Source organism: Zosterops lateralis (assembly GCF_965231275.1).
Source record: "Zosterops lateralis genome assembly, chromosome: 17".
NCBI lineage: Eukaryota > Metazoa > Chordata > Aves > Passeriformes > Zosteropidae > Zosterops > Zosterops lateralis.
The window spans coordinates 12,547,603-12,569,245 of record NC_139777.1 but is presented as its reverse complement, the minus strand read 5'-3'; the positions used below and the strand labels follow the sequence as shown (position 1 = coordinate 12,569,245).

At 44.2% G+C, this 21,643-nt stretch overlaps 1 protein-coding gene across 1 annotated transcript; it reads left to right on the top strand.

Moving 5' to 3' along the window:
- Positions 1 to 2,559: 2,559 nt before the first annotated feature.
- On the top strand, positions 2,560 to 17,398 carry TMEM233 (transmembrane protein 233; the record flags this gene model as incomplete). Its single annotated transcript, XM_083874106.1, has 3 exons — positions 2,560 to 2,748; positions 9,549 to 9,680; positions 15,321 to 17,398. The coding sequence occupies 3 exons, from the start codon at positions 2,560 to 2,562 to the stop codon at positions 15,330 to 15,332; spliced, it is 333 nt and encodes a 110-aa protein (XP_083730232.1). The 3' UTR covers positions 15,333 to 17,398.
- Positions 17,399 to 21,643: the final 4,245 nt, after the last annotated feature.

Sequence of the window (21,643 nt, the reverse complement as noted above, 5' to 3'; positions counted from 1 at the left end):
AGATGAGCAATTTATCCATGATCTTGCCTTACTCATATCCCTGGAAAAATCGCTGCTCTGTGCAAAGTGATCAGTTTCTCTTTCAAGTTTCAGCGTGAGGTGCAAGGCTGTAAGAAGCAATATTGGGTACTCTGACTCATTCCCCTTGGAAGGCTATTTTTATGATTGTTCATGGAACTATATCTTAAAGCTCCCAGTTCACGTTCTTAAATCACTTTCACAGCTTTCTGCTGACCCGTCTCAGCGCAGTGGTTCTTCCCTCTGAGGTTACAACCTCTCCGAGGACTGAAATTGCCCTCCCTCACTGCAGCCTGCGAACCCAAACTATTGTCTGAGGAACTCCTTCCTATTTCCTCACCTCGGTAAGTGGCTACAAGTCAGTGCCATTTAAAATTTAATCAGTCTTGTCCTAACGGGGCATAGTTCTTGGATTTTAACCCATCTTCTACACAAACCACTAAATTCAGCCACACTAACTGCCTCCTGACAGAACCTTTATCTCAAGAACCTCTTAATGAGCTCTCATTAGCACAAATTGGCCCTGAATATCTCACCACTTCCTATCTCCTGCTTTCTCTGCAATCCATTAGCATCCGTTAGCAGCCTCGTTTGAACAATTAAACTTTACGGTTTCTAGAAACACACAAGAAACACCAGGTTCTACTCTTAGGTATCTGTCTTTGAGAGACCCGGGAAGGCATTCACACGGTCCAGCTTAACAGAGCCCAAATTCTACCTGCACTTCATTGTCTTCAGAGAAAGATTTAACACAGGTTGTTGATGTCACTGGTAATTCTGCCAGTCTCCGGATCACCCTCTTGGAGGTCCCCTGGAAAAGCACTAAAACTCAATGTCTGATGTTAAACAAGGAAGAATCTGCATCCTTTCCTCACAGCCCAGGGTCACGTTTCTGTAGCTGATCTCTGCACACCTTCTCCTCAGAGTTGATTTGCTACAGCTTTTTGTTGTCCTTGTTTATGGCCACCTTGGATGGCTCAAACTGCCCTAAGCAGCTGGATTTTCTCACCCACAAGCCTGATAACAGGTTCTTAGCTGTGTTTCAACCACCAGCAGGCAAACTCAAACTCGAAGCCATTACAATGGGCCCTGAAAGTGCTCATGGATTAAAGGCTCAAGGGGGCCTGGAAGATGCTGATCCCTTGCAGAGGATGTGGACTCCATCCCTACTGAAATCAGCCCCAACAGTAAGTGTGTGGTGTGATGTGAACTGTTTTTCTTGCACTTGTCTGGTGACTGTGTTTAAAGTCCCCTGAGAACAAACAGATCAGAGATTTTACAGCTGCACAGAGCTTGTGCCTGCACATTAATGGCTACATTGGCAAGCAGATGAAAGCTGGTCTTTCTTACTCTTTCTTAAAGATGTACAGTCTTTTCTTTTGACAATTTTGATAGATCAGCAGATTCTCACTCTATGTTATATTCCAGACATGCAGCTGAGAGACAATTAATGTCTGTAAAAGTGAAAATACTGCACCTTTATTCCTTATAAAAGTCTTTACTGTGTCTCACGTTTTGTAGGATAACATCCAGAACAGGGAAATGGTGGTTCCATTCAGGTCTATTGCAAAACTCCCAGGGATAAAAGTGTCTTATTCATAAAGCTGTAAGCACACCTTACTATTTTTGTAACTTCAATTAATGAAGTGCTCTCAGGAGGAGCCAGTGAGAGCAAAATCTTGACTGCAGCCTTCATCTGACCAAAAGTCCCCATTTTGATACAGGTGTGAAGGTTTTTCTAATATCACATAGCAGAAACAGCCTGTTCCTTTCTCAGTGTAGGCTGCCATATTATTCCTCACCAACTTGAAAACCATTATGGAAGTAGATCTTTATTTAATTGTGGTTGTTTGGGGATTTTGTCCCCATATGTTAGGTTTTGGACATAATGCTCATTTCCTTGCTCCCTTTCATGCCTTCCCCAAAGTGGGTTTCACCTTCCAGATGTCATGTTCAGTTAGGACTGAATCATTTGCTTTAAAAAATGACCATAAAGCTTTAAGTTTGTTCGTTTCTGGTGCTCTTCACTGCTTTTGCTGAGTTCAGCAAGAGGCTGGGGTTAGGAGATGGCAAATTCAGTCCAGATGCGAGGAAATGGCTTTGCGGGCTTTACCCCCCTCGCTGAAGCAGCTCGGACACTTGGACACGCGAGTTTAAGAACGCAGCTCAGTTCTCGCGGGGGCCGTGCAAACTCGGCTTAAGTCCTTTAACTGCAGGCGCTGAAGAAGTTCCCAAAGGGCCGGACCAGCCGCAGGTTTTGCGCCCCGGCCGCGCTGCGGCAGCGCCGGGGGCGCTCCCGGGGCCGGGCAGGAGCAGCGCGGGGACCCCGCGGCGCTGGGAAGGAACTTCGGCGGGCGGCGTCGGGCTCGCCGCTCTTCCCAGCGCTGCCCCTGAATCCAGCCCAGCGCTGAGACCCTGAGGCAGCCCCCCCCGCCCCGCCCGGCCCCGTCCCGGGGCGGCTCCCTTGGCTCGGCGCCGCTCGGTCCCGCCTGCCCGGAGCGCTGGGCTTTCCGCGCCGCCCGCCCGCCGCACCGCAGCCCCATGTCCGCGCTCCCCGCCGGCGCCGACATCAAGCGGGCTCTGGAGAACAGCCCCGAGACCAACATCGAGGATGAGCTGCCCGACGAGCCGCCGCCGCCGCGGCCCAAGAACTACCTGATCCTCAGCATCCTCTCCTGCTTCTGTCCCGCCTATCCCATCAACATCGTCGCCTTCGTGTTCGCCGTCATGGTGAGTAGCGCCTCCGGCTTGGGCTCCGAGGGGCCGCCGCCGGCCCCGGCAGGGAAAGGGGCATCCAGCCGCCTTTGAGCCGCTCGTCCCGGGAGCCTGCGGACACCGGGTGAGGCAGCGAGCCTTGGGAGCATCAGCAGGCGAGGGCAAGGGGTCCACCGAGCTATCCCAGCAGCAATGGAAAACGAGGAGTGAAAGGCAGTTTCCAACAAGTTTTCACTATCGGGGTATCAGGTGGCGGGTTTATTCTAGTTAATGGGATTTGTTGCATCAACTAAGTCGCACGCTGAACTGGACACCGTATCCGTGTGAAAGTGTCAGCTGGAGAACAGAAATCAGATTTGGTTTCTGCTTCAGCTAATCACATCTAATAGGAGTGCTTTTTTTTTTCAGTAAACAGGCTCTTTGATACTATTTATTAGAATAATACAGACGATGATAATGACTGTAGGTTGTTGGCCATTGCCCATGTAAATTGAGTATCAAACACAGTGAGAGAATAGCCTTACTCCTACAATCTGTAATTGATACACATTGTCCTTAATAACCTAGCAATCCCCTTAACTTCCAAAGGATTCTTGGAACAGAATCTCCTTCTCTGAGTTAAAAGTTGCACAGTCAGATCCAGAGTTTTCTAGTCATGTACATGATCAGTGTTATCAGTAACACTGCAATATATTTCTGTTGTTTAGGAGCTGAAAAAGGTTTAAAACATGTTGTGTATTTTCATCCTTTTCTCTGACAGCCAAGCTGAGAAGGTAAGTAAAAATGTAGTTATTTCTTTTTACAATTAAGTATAAGAGTAGCTAACTATGTCTAAAATACCCCAAAACATACTCTTGTGAACTGTGATGAGTAAAGATTGATGAGAACTCACATCAATCAGCTTCAGATTGCTGAAGTTTGAAAACTACTATTCCAAAGCCATTGTTCAAAATTTTTTTTTAAGTATTAGCTGTCTTCTTCTTCTTTTTCTTCTTTTCTTTTTTTTTTTCTTTTTTTTTTTTTTTTTTTCCTTCTGTGTTTATTTTCTTTGTTGTTACCTTAAGTATACAATATGGTCTTTTCCTTATTTTGGGAAGACTTGTTTCTGCTGGTACTCAGCATCCTTTCTGTCCATGGACACCGAGGGTGCTATATAAAGTAATGAGAGCTGATGATTTGGGGCTGGGAGCATCTGTTCAGTGTGACACTGCTTTCATCAAGGTGCTGGGGCTGTACAGAAGTTAACTGTCAAGGACAGAATTTGGCCTCTAAAGATTTTTGCACCCCATATGGAGAAACCTCCACCCCCAGCCTGGTTGAAGTTCATGCAGGCTTCTGGAGTCAGGCATCAGTAGCTGTTACCAGGCGATATGAAGGAACCAGGGTGGGAAGAGCACTTCCTGAATGCTGAACAGCCTGTGCAGGTCTCAGCTGCCCACTCCCTTACAGGGAGAAACAAAAGCCAGACCAATAGCCTTCCCTATCTGGGAATAGCTTCTGTTTCAACAGCATCCTACCTAAAACCTCTCCTTTTCTATAAGAATAACACATCCAACTTCCTTTCCACAGCCTGACCCCCCCTGCCTTTCCAAGCTGCAACCTGTAACTGCTGCATTATCCTCAGTTGCAGGTTCTGCATTTTAGCCTGTACTGGTTTTATTTCCACTTCTGCTGTGATCTGCATCCTCCCTCCCTCCCTTTCTCAGCTGGACTTGCTAAGGGTTATCACTGAGATGCAAGAGTGGGTTATTTTCTTTTCTTGTAGAAGATACATTTACAGTCTGCAGAGCTTACCTGAGATCTCGGGTCAGGTTTAAAGGCTCTTATGAGTAGATTCTTTACAAATTTCCAGTTCTTAAAATGGGCCTAAAAGGGAAAATCCTATTGGCTTCTAGAGGGGGCGTGGTTCAGCACCCTGTGTACCTGTGTCATGTCCTCCTTAACTGTTCTAAACTCAGACAATATTTTCACTCTAAAAGTAGAGTCTGGGCTCTAACACCCCCCCAAAATAAATGACAGATTCGTCTTCAGTCTCTTCTGTCTCTTCTGCTGCCCCATTTACAACTCCAGCACTGGTTTCCTCATTTCTTTATCACCTTTGCAAGCTCAAACCTCACCATTACAGATCTTACCTCTTTCACTTTATTTTTAGAATAAACCTTTCACAAGTTCTCCTTATTGCAGTGACAACCTTTCCTTGTTCCTTACCTGTCTGTTCCTCATGGCAGAGGTCAGAACAGAGCTGGTAGAAAGGACATTAATTAATCAGTGTTTTTCTATAATGCCATCACAATGAGCCACTGGCCACTCTCAGGGGTGAGCATTGCTTGGCATTTTTGGCAGATGGAGTTCTGTTTTCCCCAGGACTTCTGGCTGTAGGATCACACCCTTCTGCAGCCCCAGCCAGATGCCATCAGTTCTGTGCCTTGTTGCTTCCAGCAGCTGGATCACTTGTGAGCAGCACTGTCCTGTTGCTGTGCCATCAGTTGGCTCACTCAGCCCCAGGGAAACCTCCCTCAGATTTGCCCTATTCTTTCTCACACAGGTGTAAGCACAGGCATCAGAAGCAAGAGTTTGGGGGCAGGTACCAGGTCAAGAGGCTTCTGTGGCACAGGAGAATTCTCTGTTGTGGGGCTGGGCACTGTGTCACTGAGCTCTTTGGCTCCTTATCTTAACCCAAGGAGCTCTCAGTGAGCTGCCAGCTGTGTCTGAGACCTGGCTGGGGTGGACTGGCTGTGTCTGGCTCATGGGATCAGAGCTAGAGGGAGGCTGTGGAATAACTCTGGGAAATGAATGGGATATTTTTAGTGCCAGCACTGAGGCCTGACAATTGAACACGGTTTTTTTGGCCTTTCTCAGTACCACCCCTTCAACTGTCTTTATTTCAAAGATCTCTGTGTCAGATTAGTCCTGTAATTCCATAGGGCCTTGCATTTGTAACAACCTCCAAACAGTCTCTCCAAAGCTATTTCTCACTGATTTTTGCTCCAAACTCCCTCTCTCTGTTGACACATTTTTGTTTAATCATTTCCATGCTTCAAACAACATATGTGGTCAAGCTGTGACAATCTTGGCTCGTCTGCCTCTGATAGTAACAAGTTCTTTGTCTGCATTTGTTGCTGTTGGATTCAGATGCCTTGTCTTTATATGGGTTTCCCTAAGCAGAGACAACAAATTAGAGGGTGGTGGAAGCCATGGGGACAGGAAAGGATGGACTTTGCTTTCTCAGGGAACCAGCTCTTCTAACTGGGATCGTAACAAGCCATGTGCAGTGTGTTGACTGTGGCCAGCTCAGTGACCAGTGTTTCTGTAGTAGGAAAGTTTACTTGCAGGGTCTATTATTTATACATCCCTTGTTAGGTAGCTTGTAGGTACCAGGATATCTAATACCATATGGGACAGCCTATACTCACTTCAGCAATATTAAACAACATATTTAATATTCAGGAATATTAAACAGCAGGGCTCAGCAGCTGCTGTTAAGGCATTTTTGTATGGCCCTTGCCTTTGCAAACTGGTAGGTTTTTGTTTTTCCTCTGCAACACTCTACAGAGCAAACTCCTTTTTCATGTGACCTGCTCAGCACCTGCCTGCTCTGAATTGCTCCCCAAGTCCCCCCTCTTCTTTGTGTTTCCCTGTGAGCTGTTTCTACAGTGAGGAGTCACCCTGAGTCAGCAGGTCTCATTCTTCCTCAGGTCTGAACTAGAGAGTGTCTTCTTTCCAGGCACAGCCAAATAAGGTTCACCCAGGCTGGCTTATAGAGCCTAGAAAATGCTGATCAGAGAACCACAGTCTGATCTGCCCAGATCTGTAAGAAATGTTGAGGAAGATTTCTGAAGTAACTCAGTGTTCTTTCTGGTTTTGCACGATCAGTGCTCTGGGAGTGTGGAACAGAAAATACACATAGATTAATATTTTATAACTAATTCAGCACATTTCTGTTCACATGAGGTCAAGTCACTTTATTGTTGAACTGAGAATGTTTTATAAATAGATGTGCATGAACCTGGTGAAGTCACTGAGATTACTCAAGTAAATAAACAGCTGCAGAACGGTGGCTTTAATTTATATTATGACTTCATAGCAAGCAAGGTAGCAGAAACCTGAGAAATCATATGGTGTTAAGTTGAAAAGGGCTGAAATTTGTTTTAAAAGTTGGACAGACCAAATGCCTCAAATAGATGCTGTTGTTCTCAATACATTGCCCAGCCCTTGGAAATAAATAGATGTAACAGTTAAGGCTTTAACAGTTGATGTTACCTCTGTGTAATGTTGAAAACTGGAAGCTTGACCAGGAGCCCTTTGAAGCAGATGGAAGTAATGAATTTCAAAAAGCTTTGCATCAGACCCCAACCACTCCCTCGAACCTCTTCTTTCTTATTGAATGCTTTCTAAGTTACTTCATTTATCATTTAATTTAAACCTCTTCATAGAGAAATTTCAGTCTCCTTCCTGTCTCTCCCAAATCCTATTCTTTATCATTAATGCTGTTTTCCTCCTCTTCATCAGGGATTTGTATTAAAATGACATTATTTATTAAAGTTTGCATGGTGAATTATTTATGCAGTACCTGCAGAAATCACATGGAAATTTTCCAGACTTCCTAAATACATTAGTAAAATGGCCCAGAACTGCAAGCTGGTGCTGTCAGGTCTTGCTTACAACTCTGACTTTTGAGACCACAAGCCTGGTGAACTAAGTCAATGGTGTCTGCAGAACCCCTCTGGAGATGCCATGCAAGGGGAGTCCTTTGATAAGAGGGGAGGACAAAGTCCAGGGCCAGGATGTCTGTGGTGCTTCTCTGTGTTTCTCCCTGCAGCCACAGTGGCATTGGTGGTTGTTGGCAGAGACAGGAGGAGGTCAGTCTGCCCAAGGCCAAGCTGAGCTGTGTTTCTCCTCATAATCCTTTTAATGACCTTCCCAAATGTACTTTGAGAAAGCTTTCCTGCAGCCAGGAGTGCTGGGGACAGTGGAGTGGCTTAGGTGAGAGGACTGTGCCAGCCCCTTTTGTAGCGGCATCAGTGCTGACACTGTCCTGTTTGACCGTGTGTTTGTGCCCATCTCCCATTTCCATCTTTGCCCTCCTTCCCCATTATGTGCTTTCCAACCTCAGTGAAATCTGACAGCAGAGCAGAGATATTAGTGATACTCTTTGGGGACATAAACCAGAGAAATGTTTAGGCATGTGGGCTTCCAGGAAGGGAAGAAATGTATCAGTGCTCTCTTTAAGGACACGAGTGCATCAGCATCTCAGCCTTTCACAGACTCCAGAGAATAAGTACCTGCACTTATCCTTGAGATGCAATTCTAGGAATGCAGGCTGTGTTGCTTTGGGACTGTCTGGGCTGGGCTGATGCTGCAGCAGTGCTGACACCATGAGTGCCCCCAGCCCATTAGCTCTGTGTACTCACTAATCGACACAGCACACACATCAGGCCCCTCATTGCTTTCCTGCTTGGGAGAAATGGCTCTACAGCAATGCTTGGTGTGCTCTGAGCTTCATCCCTTTCCTGTTTTCCAGTCTCAGCTCTTCACTCTGTTATTTTGTGTTTGCTGCAAAAAGTGATTTATAACTGAAGCACTTTCATTATAGCACTTGGTGATACTTCATGCAGTTGTTTTCTAGAGACAATCTGAATTCTTTAGCCCAGAGAACAGTGAATTTGATCAGGTCCCTATATCTCTCCCCCTACTCTTCCCATTTCTCTGATACCTCCTGAAATGTATACAAGATACTAAAAACCATGTTGTGACTAATCTAATTCCCTGAGGAAGTATGCGGAATTCAATAGTGCAATCTGATCAAGAAATCCAGACTCAGTGTTTTGGTTTATGAGCTCAAACTCTCATGATTTTACAAAAGAATTCTTAGGAATAACACCCTTTTTAATGCTTTGATAGCATCTCATTCTTGGGAAAAAATTACTACAAACTGTGTTTAGACTCATGTACTACAGTACTTCTGTGTCGTTCACTGAATCTTTCCCTTTAAAAAATGGTTTGGTTAAACCAAAAATTAATTCAGAAAATCCTATCTGTCTCACACAAGCCTGGAGTGGTCCTATCACATGTTACAATCTGAGCATGTAATGAATGTAAAGCATCTGCTAAGTCATGGGTGGGAGAGAGAAACTCCAGTCTCTTGAGATACAATGGAAATATCTGATGCACACTTCAGGATGGATATAATAATTATCAGTGTCTTCCAGAAATGCAAAGAAACACAACTTCTAGCCCATGAGGATGGCACTCAGATGTTTTGTTCAGATGACCTATATTTCTTCAATGTTGGTTTTTTTTTTTCCCACCACTAGAAAACTACCTATTCATTCTTCAAACTTGTTTTGGAAAAGTAACATATTGGAAAAAGAGGAAAATAGTAAGCTTTTTAAAGTCTTGCTGAGGGTTTCTCTAAAAATGCAGCCTATTTATGCTCTTTTTTATGCTTCTAGTCCTATAAAGCATAAGAATTTATCTCGCTGCTAGTGAAGCGGCCAACGAACAATTCCCATATACTACAAAACTATTTCCAAAGATAAAAGAGACTGATTTATGCCAGTGGGTGGATGTTGGTTTGACAGCTTTTATGCTGGTGTGTATCATATGAAAAAAGCCTCACCACTTAAAAAAAAAAAAGAAAAAAGAGTTGTAGCTTCAATGAAAGGTACTGAAAATGAGTAGAACAGAAAACTGGCCTCCTGGTCACCTCGGCAGCCAACATTGATCTGTTCTGTTGGTTCAGAGCTGTCAGGCTGCTTTGCCAACAGGTTTTTGTTTTAAGGGAAGAGCTGTGATCCCCTGTTTCCCCTCTGCAGGCTCTGAACAGTTACAACCAAGGGGACATAGAAGGCTCCAAGCGGCTGGGTCGCAACGCGCTCTGGGTGGCCGTGGCCTCCATCATCATTGGCCTCATCATTGGCATCTACTGCGTGGTTCACTTCACAACGGTGAGCAAGGGCCCTCAGCCCTCTCTGCAGGGCCTCCAGAACAAGACACAACTGCCACAGCTACCTGTCTTTATCTATTTAGGGATGCATGTATGCTTTCCAAAAGAATTTTTCATATTTTACATTTTAGAAATTTCTGTTGTCTATGGTTAAACACAAGCAACCCTGTCTTAGCAGCAGTGGGTTTTCTAGAAACTCTTGCAGCTCCAATATGTTTTTCCAATTTTGGCCAGTTGCTTTTTGATTTTTCTCCTCTTCGGATTCACCATCTTTCAGACCAAGTGACCTGAGATCTTTAAATTTCAGGTATCAGAGTTCCCAGGTACTAATTTTCAGTTTCACAATCTAGCCAACTGATCTTTTAACTCTGCAAGTTAACAACAGTCACTCTTCTACTGTTTGACAGTAAAACAGATGACCAGAACTATATCAAAAATGACCACAAATGTCATTCTGACTTGTGTCTCTTTGGAGTAAAGCCCTTCACTCTCTGTGCTGTGTTGTTGTCCTGCCTTCCCACACCTGCAATAATAGAAACAAAGCCCAACAAATGAATCTCTGTAACACAGGAGCTACCCAGATGGATTACTGAAGAAGAGGGCAAAAGTAATTGAGGATATTGATAATATTTCTTAAGGTTGTACAACAATGTTCTTTTCTCCACAATACTGTGCACTTCCCATTAAAATAACCAATTTAAATGAATTTATTTTTGGCTGGTTTGGTTGGAGGGTACCTTTCAGTGCACTGTACAAGCTTATAAACGATAAACAGAGAACACTCCATTTACCACTGAAATGAAAACATCTCCAGGGAGTAGATTGAAGTAACTGGTTAAATGTGTACAGTATTTTCATACCAAATTTGAAGTACAACATATTGAGCTGCAGGGAAGTTACTGGACATGGGGTCCAGCTCTGTGGGATATTATTAGATGGTGCTGCAGACTCTGAAGTGACCTGTGCATTCATTAATTTTCTAAGTATTTGCAAGCATGAGCCTTGTTTCAGCTTGTGTTCAGCTCATTCAGCACTCACAGATTTAAACTCAAGTTCCTTCAGGCTGGGAGTGCCAAGTTTTGTAATTGAGAGCAGCAGTAAATTCTTCTGTTTGCCTCCACCACCTTACTCATCATTTCTCAGGCAAGAAGAGCAGCTCAGTTATTTTTTCAAAGTAGGGGAGAGAAGGGGCAGTGTGAGGAGTGGCAGACAGCACTGGCCTGAAGCATTCACAGTGACCAAGCAGCAATAAACCAGTATAATACGACTTCATTTTTCTTTTGAGGACTTTTAAAATTAGTTTTGGTTCTGGGGTTGTTTTTTTTTTAATGAGAAAACTGTTGGGTGGAAGCAGCCAGGTGCCTGGGAACCCTCAGCACACTGCTGGGATATTTATTTCTGTACATAGTTCCACAAATTTTCCAAATTTCTTGGCTAAATGATACCATGATTCTTGTGAGGAGTCAGGGTTTACTGAATTCACTCTGCTCTCTGCCTTTCCAGCCTCTTTACTGCTTCCCTTCTCCATCTCACTTGTCACCCTCCAAAATGCCTTAGCTTTTAAGAAAGGATTTGATGGCAACAACAATCTTTTTTGTGTGAAAATGAGTGAACAGAAGCACCTAACGCATATTTCCACTCTCCATGCTTACCTGGGTCCGCTATGTTGCCTTTACTCTTGGATGTTTTTACTTTATACTAAATTGTCTTAGTCTGACATGCCACTGCTGTAAATGGCTTTGCACACTCCATTCAGTGATCTCACACCCATTTGTGCCTTTCTCATGATTATTTACTGACAGCCACTTTGCCTCTGCTGAAGTGATTGTAAATTAATTCTATGCTAACTTTAATGTATGTTTCAAAATTAGTAAGGTAGCACAAAACAGCCTTGATACAATAATACAGCAGATTTGATTACCATTAAGCAAATGGTTAATCATGCGTTTTCATGACCTACACATGCATTTTTCCTGAAAGTAAGACTTCAGCAATATGTATGAAAAGCTTGACCCTTCCAAGATTGATTCCTGTGTACTTTATCCACTTCAAATTAATCAGATGCCACAGTACCCAGCCCTTCCTGCTGACATTCCTTGTGGCTTCTTTTGGTCTTCAAAGGAGAAGACTGCAAATTACCTCTGGGAGATACTGTTGCCACTATCAAAGATGAAAAGTGTACTGAGAACTCAAGTTCTCTTCCTCATAATCCAGCCTCTGGGAAGCAACAAAAGTGAGACATCCAAGTCAGGTCGGCAGGGGGGAATCTCTCTCAATTGTTACACAGCTTTTCTTCTTGGTACAGGAGCTTGAGTCAGGCTCAGCTGGCTCTGAAGCCTCCCTCAAAACAACTCCATATGCCTCAGCTAGGAGAAAAATATTGAATCAGGTGTGTTGAGGGTAGAAATGGTAGAAGTTGCAGAGAGAAGAGCAGGAAATTCTTGCTTTAAGCAAACAATGATTTTATACCACTAATAATACTCCCAGATGTACCCTCAATAATAATGGCAGACTTGGGAGAAGGAAGACCCTTTCCCTTTTCAGAAACCCCCTACTTGCAAATGTCCTGGTGTGCCTTCCTTGATTTGTTCAGTCACAGAGCAACAGTAGCACAGGAATAACAGCCAACACCTACGTCTGCAGGGAAGAAACAGCCTTGACTTCTCATTTTGAAGATTTACTCGAAGCTAAGTCAGCTCAGGGCTTCTCCTACTGCCTTGGAGAGCCTCATTTGTCTTGAACACTGGCATGTTATCTTTAGCAAACATATATTAAGATATGTAGTGATACATATTTATATCCTGGAACAGGGCCCACCCAACACTTGGGAACCATCTACATTCTGAAGTCATGCCCCTAAATGTAGGCAAGGGGAAGCCATCACTTGCATCACTGGAGTTAACAGCCCAGCAATAAAACTTGTGTGTCCTGATCAGCGTAAAGTGGGGTGTCCCTCATCATGCCGAGGACTCTGAGTGCAGAGCTGTGGTGTGTGTGAAATCAGGACTGTGCCTCATTCCACACTGGGCCAAATTTATTCTTACTCTTCCCCATTTGCTTTTCCTCTCTCCTGTCAGCTTTCCCTGTGCCTCTGCCTTGCCAGTCCTGAGCACTGAGTTACATTTCCAGGGCTTGCTCAGATGTAACTTTAGCTGGTATTTGTGTCACCACAGTCTGGCCCTGCATGTGTACCTCAGGCATGTTGTCCATCAAGAGCTGCAGTGAGAAATGGGGCGTATTTGCCTTCCCTGAGGGGACACCACTGTGACCTGGAGCAGGGCAGGGCTGTGTGGCACAGCCTGTGTGTGCCATACCCTGTTTGCTCCCACCCAGTGCTACTGTTCTCATGCTCCTCTTAGCAACCTTTCCCCAGGCTTGCACAGACTTGGAGTCAGCCTCCCCGCCTCTAAACATTTTGTTCAGCAAAAGGTGGTAATTTTGTCAGTCACTGAGGGCTCTCAAGTCATTTACAATCTGTGTTTTCAGAGCAGCCTCAACGTTTTTGAATCAGATTCCAAATTCTGTTTTGTTTTGGGTTTTGCTGACACAAGACACCCTCAGATTACATTTGAGTTCTGCTGGCAGGGTTTAGGGAAACTAAATCCTGGGCTGGATCCTCCTTACTTAAGTGAAGGAGATCCTAGAGATCCCAAACCCTTTTCTTAACTGGATCTAAACATGTCATATTCTACTTCATGCTGCCACGTGAGTAGTTCAGAACAATATTCAGCTCCTCACATACTTGTAGACCATCTCTAGTGTCTGAGTGACGCTTCACAATGCTGTTCAAGGCTGAACTAGAGCTCACATGAGTTTTGCCACCCAGTTGAGCCACAAGGCATTTCATATACAGCCCATGTCTTCTGTGCTCCTCTCTTGTGGATTTCTGCAGTCTGGACAAGTAGGAGTGAGCCAAGCAGAAATGTGGAGGATGAGTGAGAGGTGTTAGAGAGAAGTAAAAACTTCAGTGGACTGAGACAGCAACAGTGATGCTTTGAGGAAGGGAAGCCAAAATGCTGTGACTTTGGAATTTTATGCAAACCACTATGATAATGTAATGCTTTCGTAGAGGAGCCTGAACTTCTGACCCCTTCTTTAATCTCTCTTGATTTAGAACTTCACCCCAGGGAAGCCACAGACATGCCACCTGTCAGCATGGCTTCTAAGGATCACAAAGCCAGCCAGGCTGTGAGGAAAGCACCAGCTTGCACTGCTCAGAATCAGAAGGGTTTTAAATCAAGCACACATGCAGTAATGCAGCATTGGTAATTCTGGGTAGAAGGAAAAGGAGTAAGTGTTTATACTGTGCACCAGGGACAGATGTACACATAAAGTTTCCTCACTGACTTAGAAATAATTCTTCAGGAGGAAAAGGAGGGCAAGATTATTTTTACTATCTCTGCTGTCCTGTTCCTGAGGCTCTTAGAAGCCTTTTCAGACATTTTACTCAGTGACTGCCTGTCTTTCAGAGACAGAATAAGCTGAAGACCAGCACAAGGACAGGGATTACTCAGCCAGCCCCTAGATCTTTATATTGGCCACCCTGTCCTCTGCACCTCCATAAAAATAAACAAGTCAGGGTCTTGTGCTGCAGGGATTGGCCTGCCAGTAAGGGATGGATCTCCAAGCCTGAAGTCAGGGCATTCCTGTTCTTTAATTCTTGGTGTCCACCCAGCCAGGGAGCTCATACTGCTGCTTTTCTATTGATAAGGGGACATACTGATTATTTCCTTGATCCTTACCTTGTTTTACTGGATTTGTGAAAACATAGGAGCCTAAAGTCCTCGACCTGTCTCTCAAAGTGTTCCCTCAGCTGGGAGGCTAAGCAGTGGCACAGTGTGCAGGTGCACCATGTGGTTACATCAGCCTATCCTTAGCAAACCACATGAAAAATCCTGGTCCAGAAACAGCTGTTTCATCTCTGCCCAGAGGAGATGTTCCCACAATGGATTCTACCCAGAGGAGCCATGAGCAGCATCCAAGAAACAATCAGCAAAGGTATTAATGCTGTCTGCAGGATATATTCACTGTGCAGTGCCTCAGGTCCTAGATCCCTCTTTGAGGAGCTGCTAGAATGTAGCTGCCTGATGGAGGAGATCCCTCAGAATGCAGCAGAACCCAGAATCCAGGGGTAAGTCAGGGCATCCATGGGTATTGAAAGCTTTCCCCTACACAAGAATTTGAGGGAACTCCTCAGATCCTTCCTCTCCTAATGCAGATGCACAGGACTGGTTTCCCAGTCCTTTTACTGTAGGATTTACCAAGTTCACTGCTGGAGTGCTGTTCTTGCCTGACTGCTTTATGTACCACTCCAAGGAAACGGAGATACTGTTGACCTCATGAATCTTTGTCAAATAAGAGCCCATTTCCTGGCAATGAAAGGCCCTAATTTGCATTGATTCAGGTAACCCAGTTTAAAAATTCAGTTCAGATTGACAGATCACCAATGCCATTAGAAACTCAGCTCTTTGATTCAAAACTGTATTGAGCTGCTAGTCTAGAGGGATGTTTGTTAAGAGAACAAGTACCACTAATGTGGCATAATGTATCCATTAGATTTGTAGAATTAATAATTTAAACTCACAGGGCAAATTGTCTGTCTTCTCCCCCTTTAAACACACATATTTCTGTGTCCTTGCAGCATGCTATCTGAAGAACCAGGACTGCACTTGGATGATATCAACATGTAAACCTCTGGAGGGGGAAAAAGAAGAGATGGAAACCATTCCAGACTACAAGTCTGCAGAGGCATGTTGCTGGTGAATGAACTGATAGCCCAGTTAGTTAATCAGCATGGCGTGACCAGATTTTCAAAATTATTTATTTATAAGACATCTCAGTATAAAGCAGCATTTTCTTTTTCACCCTAATGTATAATGAGATCTTGCCCTAAAAAAAGTCCCTTTTCTTTCTCATTTCCATGGAATGTACGCTGGATCTGTGATGTTCCCTGGTTGACCCCAGCCAGACAAAGCCAACGTATCCAGACTGTGGTGCACAGTGTAAGATCTGATGCACAGCCCACTGAAGCTAGTAGGAGAACTCCTGTTGCTTCTGGCAGATTTTGGATCAGGCCATAAGAATTTTTTCATTACTTTAAAATAGTCTCAACATGACACAACTGTACCCATGGGTTTGTGATTTTATCCTGCTCTCTGATTTTATAATGCCGTGGGCGCGCTCTGACTCAGCAGCTGCTTTCTTTTGTCATCCTCAGCTTTTAGAACTTTACCTTGGATTTTAACCACCTGGGACCGATTTCAATCACTTGATTATTAAGAGAGACTCTTCTTCCATAGCATCCGTGTTTTCCTTAATGATTTATTTTTGTTTTGTTGTCTTTCATTGTTGCTCTCCCTTGACTTAGCTCCAGTCCTGCATTAAATTTGCACTGATCATATTTTCCTCTTTAAACTTCACCTATGTAAAAAGTTCCTGTTTTTTTATCTGACAAAAGATCTTTTTAAACAGTCATCCTTCATCCCTTTGTTGTTGTGCTTCTAGCAAGGCACATAGTTTCATTGTGTTCTGCCTTGTTCATGTGAGTTTTGTTTAGTTCATCCTTTCATCTCTGTGACTGGTCTGTGTATCACTGCAGTTAGAGATGGACAGACTTTTGCACCTCTGCCTAGTTACAGACACACTTCTTGATCTTTAGACACTACTCAGCAAGCAGCCTCAGGTTCCAGAATTGATGGCCTCTAAATTACTGCAGTTTCTTGATACCTTGTGAAAATTTAGCATGGGACTACTGTTTTTATTAACTGGAAAATACAATTGTTTTGTCACACAAATATTCCATGTTAAAAGGAGTAAGCTCTGGTAAGCATTAAGATGTGGCTGCATCCTTGGCAGTTGCTGCTCTGTTTATTACCACACCTCCAAGTGAGCTGTGCCAACTTCCACTCCCTCTCCCTGCACCAACATCAACCTGGAGTGACTGTCCAGAAATCCAGGGAGTTCTGCAGGTGCAGGTGAGAGAAGAATCATCTGCCAGGAGTTCAACAACCTATTAAAAACAACAAAAAAAATTCTCCCAGAAACCTTTACCTGTTAAAGCGTATGCCTGGAAGTAGCATGTATTTTTTTGTGCCTTGATATTTTATTTTCAATGTGCTTTTTCACTTTCCTTCCTGCCAAATTCTGTTATTCATTGAAGTCAGTGAAGCATCACCTCTCCTTAAGTATTGCAGTATTAAACTTCACAACCACTGGTGAAGTCAGCTGATTTATTAAACATTTACACTGATCAGATTTGTCCACATGGGAATCTTGCCACTGATTTTGATGATCCCAAGAATTGGCTGTTCTGTGAACTCCTCTTTGGTTTTTGAATACTATTTTAATGGTCTGATATGTCTTGTGGGACTTTTAGTAGCTTGCCTTATTATCAGATATGATAAAAATGTCATTGACAAGTGGAATAAAATTACTTTTAATTCATGTCTGTTCTGGTATGTGGGAAGTGTCTTTCCTAAGTTTTGTTGCCTCTTCTACTGGAAAGAATAATATCCCTTTTTCTAACCCCTTGGACAGTTTCAGAATAAAGTGAACCACAGCAAAAGGAGATTTCCAAAGTTATGTGGACACCAGAGGATAGGGATAGGCAACCTGAAGTGTTTTTTTAACTGGCCAACAAGGGCTGAGATCAATAGGAGTTAGACACCTGACTTGTTCAGAAGCTTTTCAAAACCATACTGGAAATCTAACTTGCATCTTGTTCCTCATAAATATCTTTGAAGACTCATTCTTAATATAATTGAGAATTGAGCCATTGTACCATCAGGGCTTCTGAAGATAAATGTTGGTACCTTACAGTGCTATTGATTGGTATAAAAATAAAGGCTTTATATTAAACCACTTAATGTGACAGAGATGAGAGAATGCAGCAATTCTTCTAATGTCCTTAGTGCTTCTGTGTCATAGGTAATCTTATTTTTGCTTTACTAATGTACTGGTATTGGTTCTCTTCATTTATTTATGTTTACATAAATTTTCAACCATGTTTGGGAAGTGCAGCTTGTGCTGGAAAGGGGCATGGTCCTTGCACAACCACATTGTTCTGTTGTGTGACAGACATCCCAAAGCAGGCAGCAAACACAGGGGGCCTAAATGACATTTTAGTGCCCAAATCAACAAGGCCCTAACGCCAGCAGTGGGTGTGGAAGGCAGAATGCAGGTGTCTGACTGAGGAATTTGTGCCTGCTCCATACCTTGAGGACATGTATACGAATTTCATTATCTCTAGATAATGACAGGCTCTGGAAATTACCAGTTCTTCATTGTCACGCATTTAGATTTGGATTTGGTCCATTATTCTGCATTGGACCTACCTTATTTTTTGGTAGGAAGAAAAACCCTGTTATATTATATATGTGCTGAATGATGTTATTTGATGAAACAGAGGGAGGTGGGAAGCAGTAAAATGTATTTCAACTCAACATCTGTGTCCTGGGTGAACGAACCAAGTCTCCTTTCTCCAAAGCTGCTTCAGATTTCTGTTTTTTGGACGCAGTGTCCTCACACACTGAAGACACCAACTAATGCCTCAAGTCCAGCTCCCTTTTCTTTCCTGCACATATTACAGGCAGAGACAGATGGAAACTTGAAATTGCTGGCCTCAGCTCCTGGATCATGTTGGCACCTTTGGCTTCTTACAAGGCAGCTGCATTCTGCAAAACAGCCCCTTGCACGTATCTTGATATGTAATCCTAGAAGAGGCTTCTAAATATAAGTGGGGGTTCTTTGCTGCTGTGTGAAGGGGGTCAGCCAGACACTCAACATGTAAGTTTCATCAGATTGCACAACAACAACAAAAAAATCTCAGGGACAATATGGAATTAAATTCTTGGGGTGCCTCCCTGCAGGCACACCCAGGGGTTTACAGCTTTCACCTGAGGATCAGCACTGGCTCTTCAATTTATGTGGTTTCAACCAGAATCTGTGAGTGGTGAGGCTCCAAAAGTTGTAGCTTTTGTACCTCTATCTTTGGATATGTGCTCACAGTGTGTTCTGCCCCTCAGCCTGGAAATGGGTTGTATCTGGTTGCTGCCACAGTGTCCCTCACTCTCAGCATCTGTTCAGGTGCCTCTGCTGAAAGTGTGCAAACATCTCTGTCTAGGCTCCTTTCCTGCCCTGGCCCTAACTTGTTCTGCCAGTTATTTATTACTGATTGCCTCAGAAGGGGGAAGATGGAGTCACCTCCCCCTTTAGTTTTTACTTTATGTGTTTGTGTGCACACACACAAGAAGAGCTGAAGGGTTGAATTCCCAAAGGCAAGTAAGATCTAAATACAAGGAAAGTCATTGGATTGATGGGGGTCAAGCTGGTTAGAAACATCCTGTTTACCTGACAGCTGCTCAGGAGCCTTTGTGGAAAGTGTTGTCTCCTAGGGGGAAGAGTCCATATCACCAAACCTTGAACAGATGTGTAACCTACCCCGGCTTTATAGGAGATACCTCCAGGCAAGACTGGAGTCCTCAGGGCTCTGCAGGGCTCCTGCCTGACCCCCAGCTTTCTGTGACTGAGCCCTCAGTCTCTATAGGCAGCACCTTCAGGCTCAAAAACTACCTAAATATTGGTTTCCTCTTAAAATCCTCCCACCTCCAACCTCATTTTGAATTGGCAGGTCTGGGGAGATGTGCAGTGTTGGAGCAGAGAAGGGATGCAGTGATGTGTGAGGGATTTCTTCTGTGCACTCCCAACTTTCTGTTTCCCAAGCACAACAGCACATTCTGCACGCACGGCAGGACATGTATCCCTGAGATGGGACTGAGCCTCTGAGGAGGCTGCCTCACTTCCTCTGCTGCACCCCCTGCCAGCCTGGTAAAGTGGGCTAAATCCAGAAGTGACCTAAAAGGAGGAGGGGGCTTGGGAACAGATCACTCAGCCACTGTAAAGATGGAGGAACAAATTCAGGACCCTGAGGCAGAATGGAAGACCATAGTATGAAATCTACCCAGAGGGTTTCTGCAGTTAAATTTACCCTGTCTTAAACTCTGGGGTAACTTCTGTTCTGCTCCCACACAGCTCACTCTCCACAGCACACAAGCTGCAAGAAGCACTTGCTCATGTGTCCTTTATAATGTGATTTATGGCATGTGTGAATCTGATCTACCAGCTCAAGTCTGAGGATAGCTCCTCTGGGTTTGTCATCTCTCACTGTGGGGCTGAGTCAGCTTCCACTTCACTTGCAATGACTTCTCTTTGGCTAAATAACTTGCATCATGTCAAGGGAAAAGAACTTTGCCAGACACCAAGAGATTCTTCAGGACTTTGAATTGCATAGCCTGAGGCTGAAGGCCACTGCATTTCTTTTTTGACACCTACTCTGAGGTAAGAGAAGGGGAAACTCCACTGGAAGTCAATTATCCAGTCCAAAGCAGGCTGTGTGGTCATGGTGAGCCGTGGCAGCCTCGTGTTCACATTTCAACCAGTATTCAGTGGGGGCTTAATTGCCTTTTGATTTTAATCAAATAAGAGCGATAATCCAAATAGTGAAAATGAGAGACTCTGGCCTAGAGCACAATGTTTGGTGAGTGTCATCCCTGACTTTTGTGCCTGAAAAGCTTGTAAGCTTCACCCCATCTAATCCAAGACATGAATTCCTCCAATAAAGGTCTCTCCTGACCTCAGACCTATCCTGTTTGGTTCTTACTCTCTTTTAAAATGAGTCAGCTGATAGAGAGGGACGATAAGTGATATCTCCAAGGGGGTAGAGTGACTCAGTAGCAAAGATGTCACTTCACTTGACCCCTCAGCCTGTAGAGCACCCAAAGTGCTCTGTAATGATTCTCAGAACTTTGACCAGCTCTGCTGAGTCTCATCATTTTAAGAGCCAAGAACCAAACTGCCTTAAAATTAACTTCTGACTAAGAAGATTTAATAGTCAGGCCAGGTCTAGCTCATGTTTACTAAAGAAGGCAGGTGTGAGGGAAGGGAAAAAGGAGCTGAGCTTTGCTTGTGGCTACTGACACAAATAACAGAGACCACAGGGCTCTTCATAGCCTGCAGGTCTTTTACAAGCCTCTGCTTTTAAAGCCTCACACTGTCCTAGGAGGTGGTGTGGCACAGTCATGACACCAGATAAAGCATTTCATCAGTTACTTTTATCTTGCCTTATGGGCTGTGAACAGTCTGAAATTGGAATCTGTCTTTTTTTTTAAGGGAAATCCTTATTCAGAATTAGTCACTTTTGTTTTCCCCTGATCCTTTTCCCCCAACAGAGGCACAGGTAGAAAAGGTATTTTGTAGTCTTCCTTTGGAATGTGGAGGCTGGTTCAGATAGGGTGGAAGAGGGGGAGTTTTTATATCCTTCAGGCTGCAGAGCATAAAAGGAGGCAAAAAGTCACAGATACTGTTAAAGGGAGGAGCAAAACTGCAGGGTTCCAAAGCACTAGTGGGTGGCTGAGCTCTGCCAGGCCCCTGTGGCTTGTCTTTAGCTAATCCCTCGCTTCCCACATCTCCTGCATTAACAGCTGTGAGGGAATGGGGCTCCCACTCAGGCTGAGAGGAGAAAACAACCCTCCAGTGAACGCAAGGACCATGCACACACAGGTGGGTGAGGAGGTGGGGGATGATTTAGTTGTTCATTGTGTAATGTCATCCAGCCCTCAGTATTCCCAGGGACCAGCACCTGACAGAGTGAGTTACAGGCTGATGGCTCCAGGACTGTGCTACACCCCCTGTCACAGTGAGAGAAAACAAGAACCAGTTCTGGAAAGGGAGCAGACACAGGGAAAACAGGGAGGAGGAGGCAGCAACAGTGAGGCTGAGATGCCTTGTCCATGGCCTCTCTCCTGTCCACAGGCCAGCAGCTCCCAAAGCTTTTGGCATGCAGAACACCATGGATGGTTCATCACCATGGAAGGAGGAACCATCACATTTTAACACCAGACTTTATAATGAATGCTTGTACCTGCCACAGACTGATTACCACAGCCTTGTGATCTGTTAGCAGTCCTT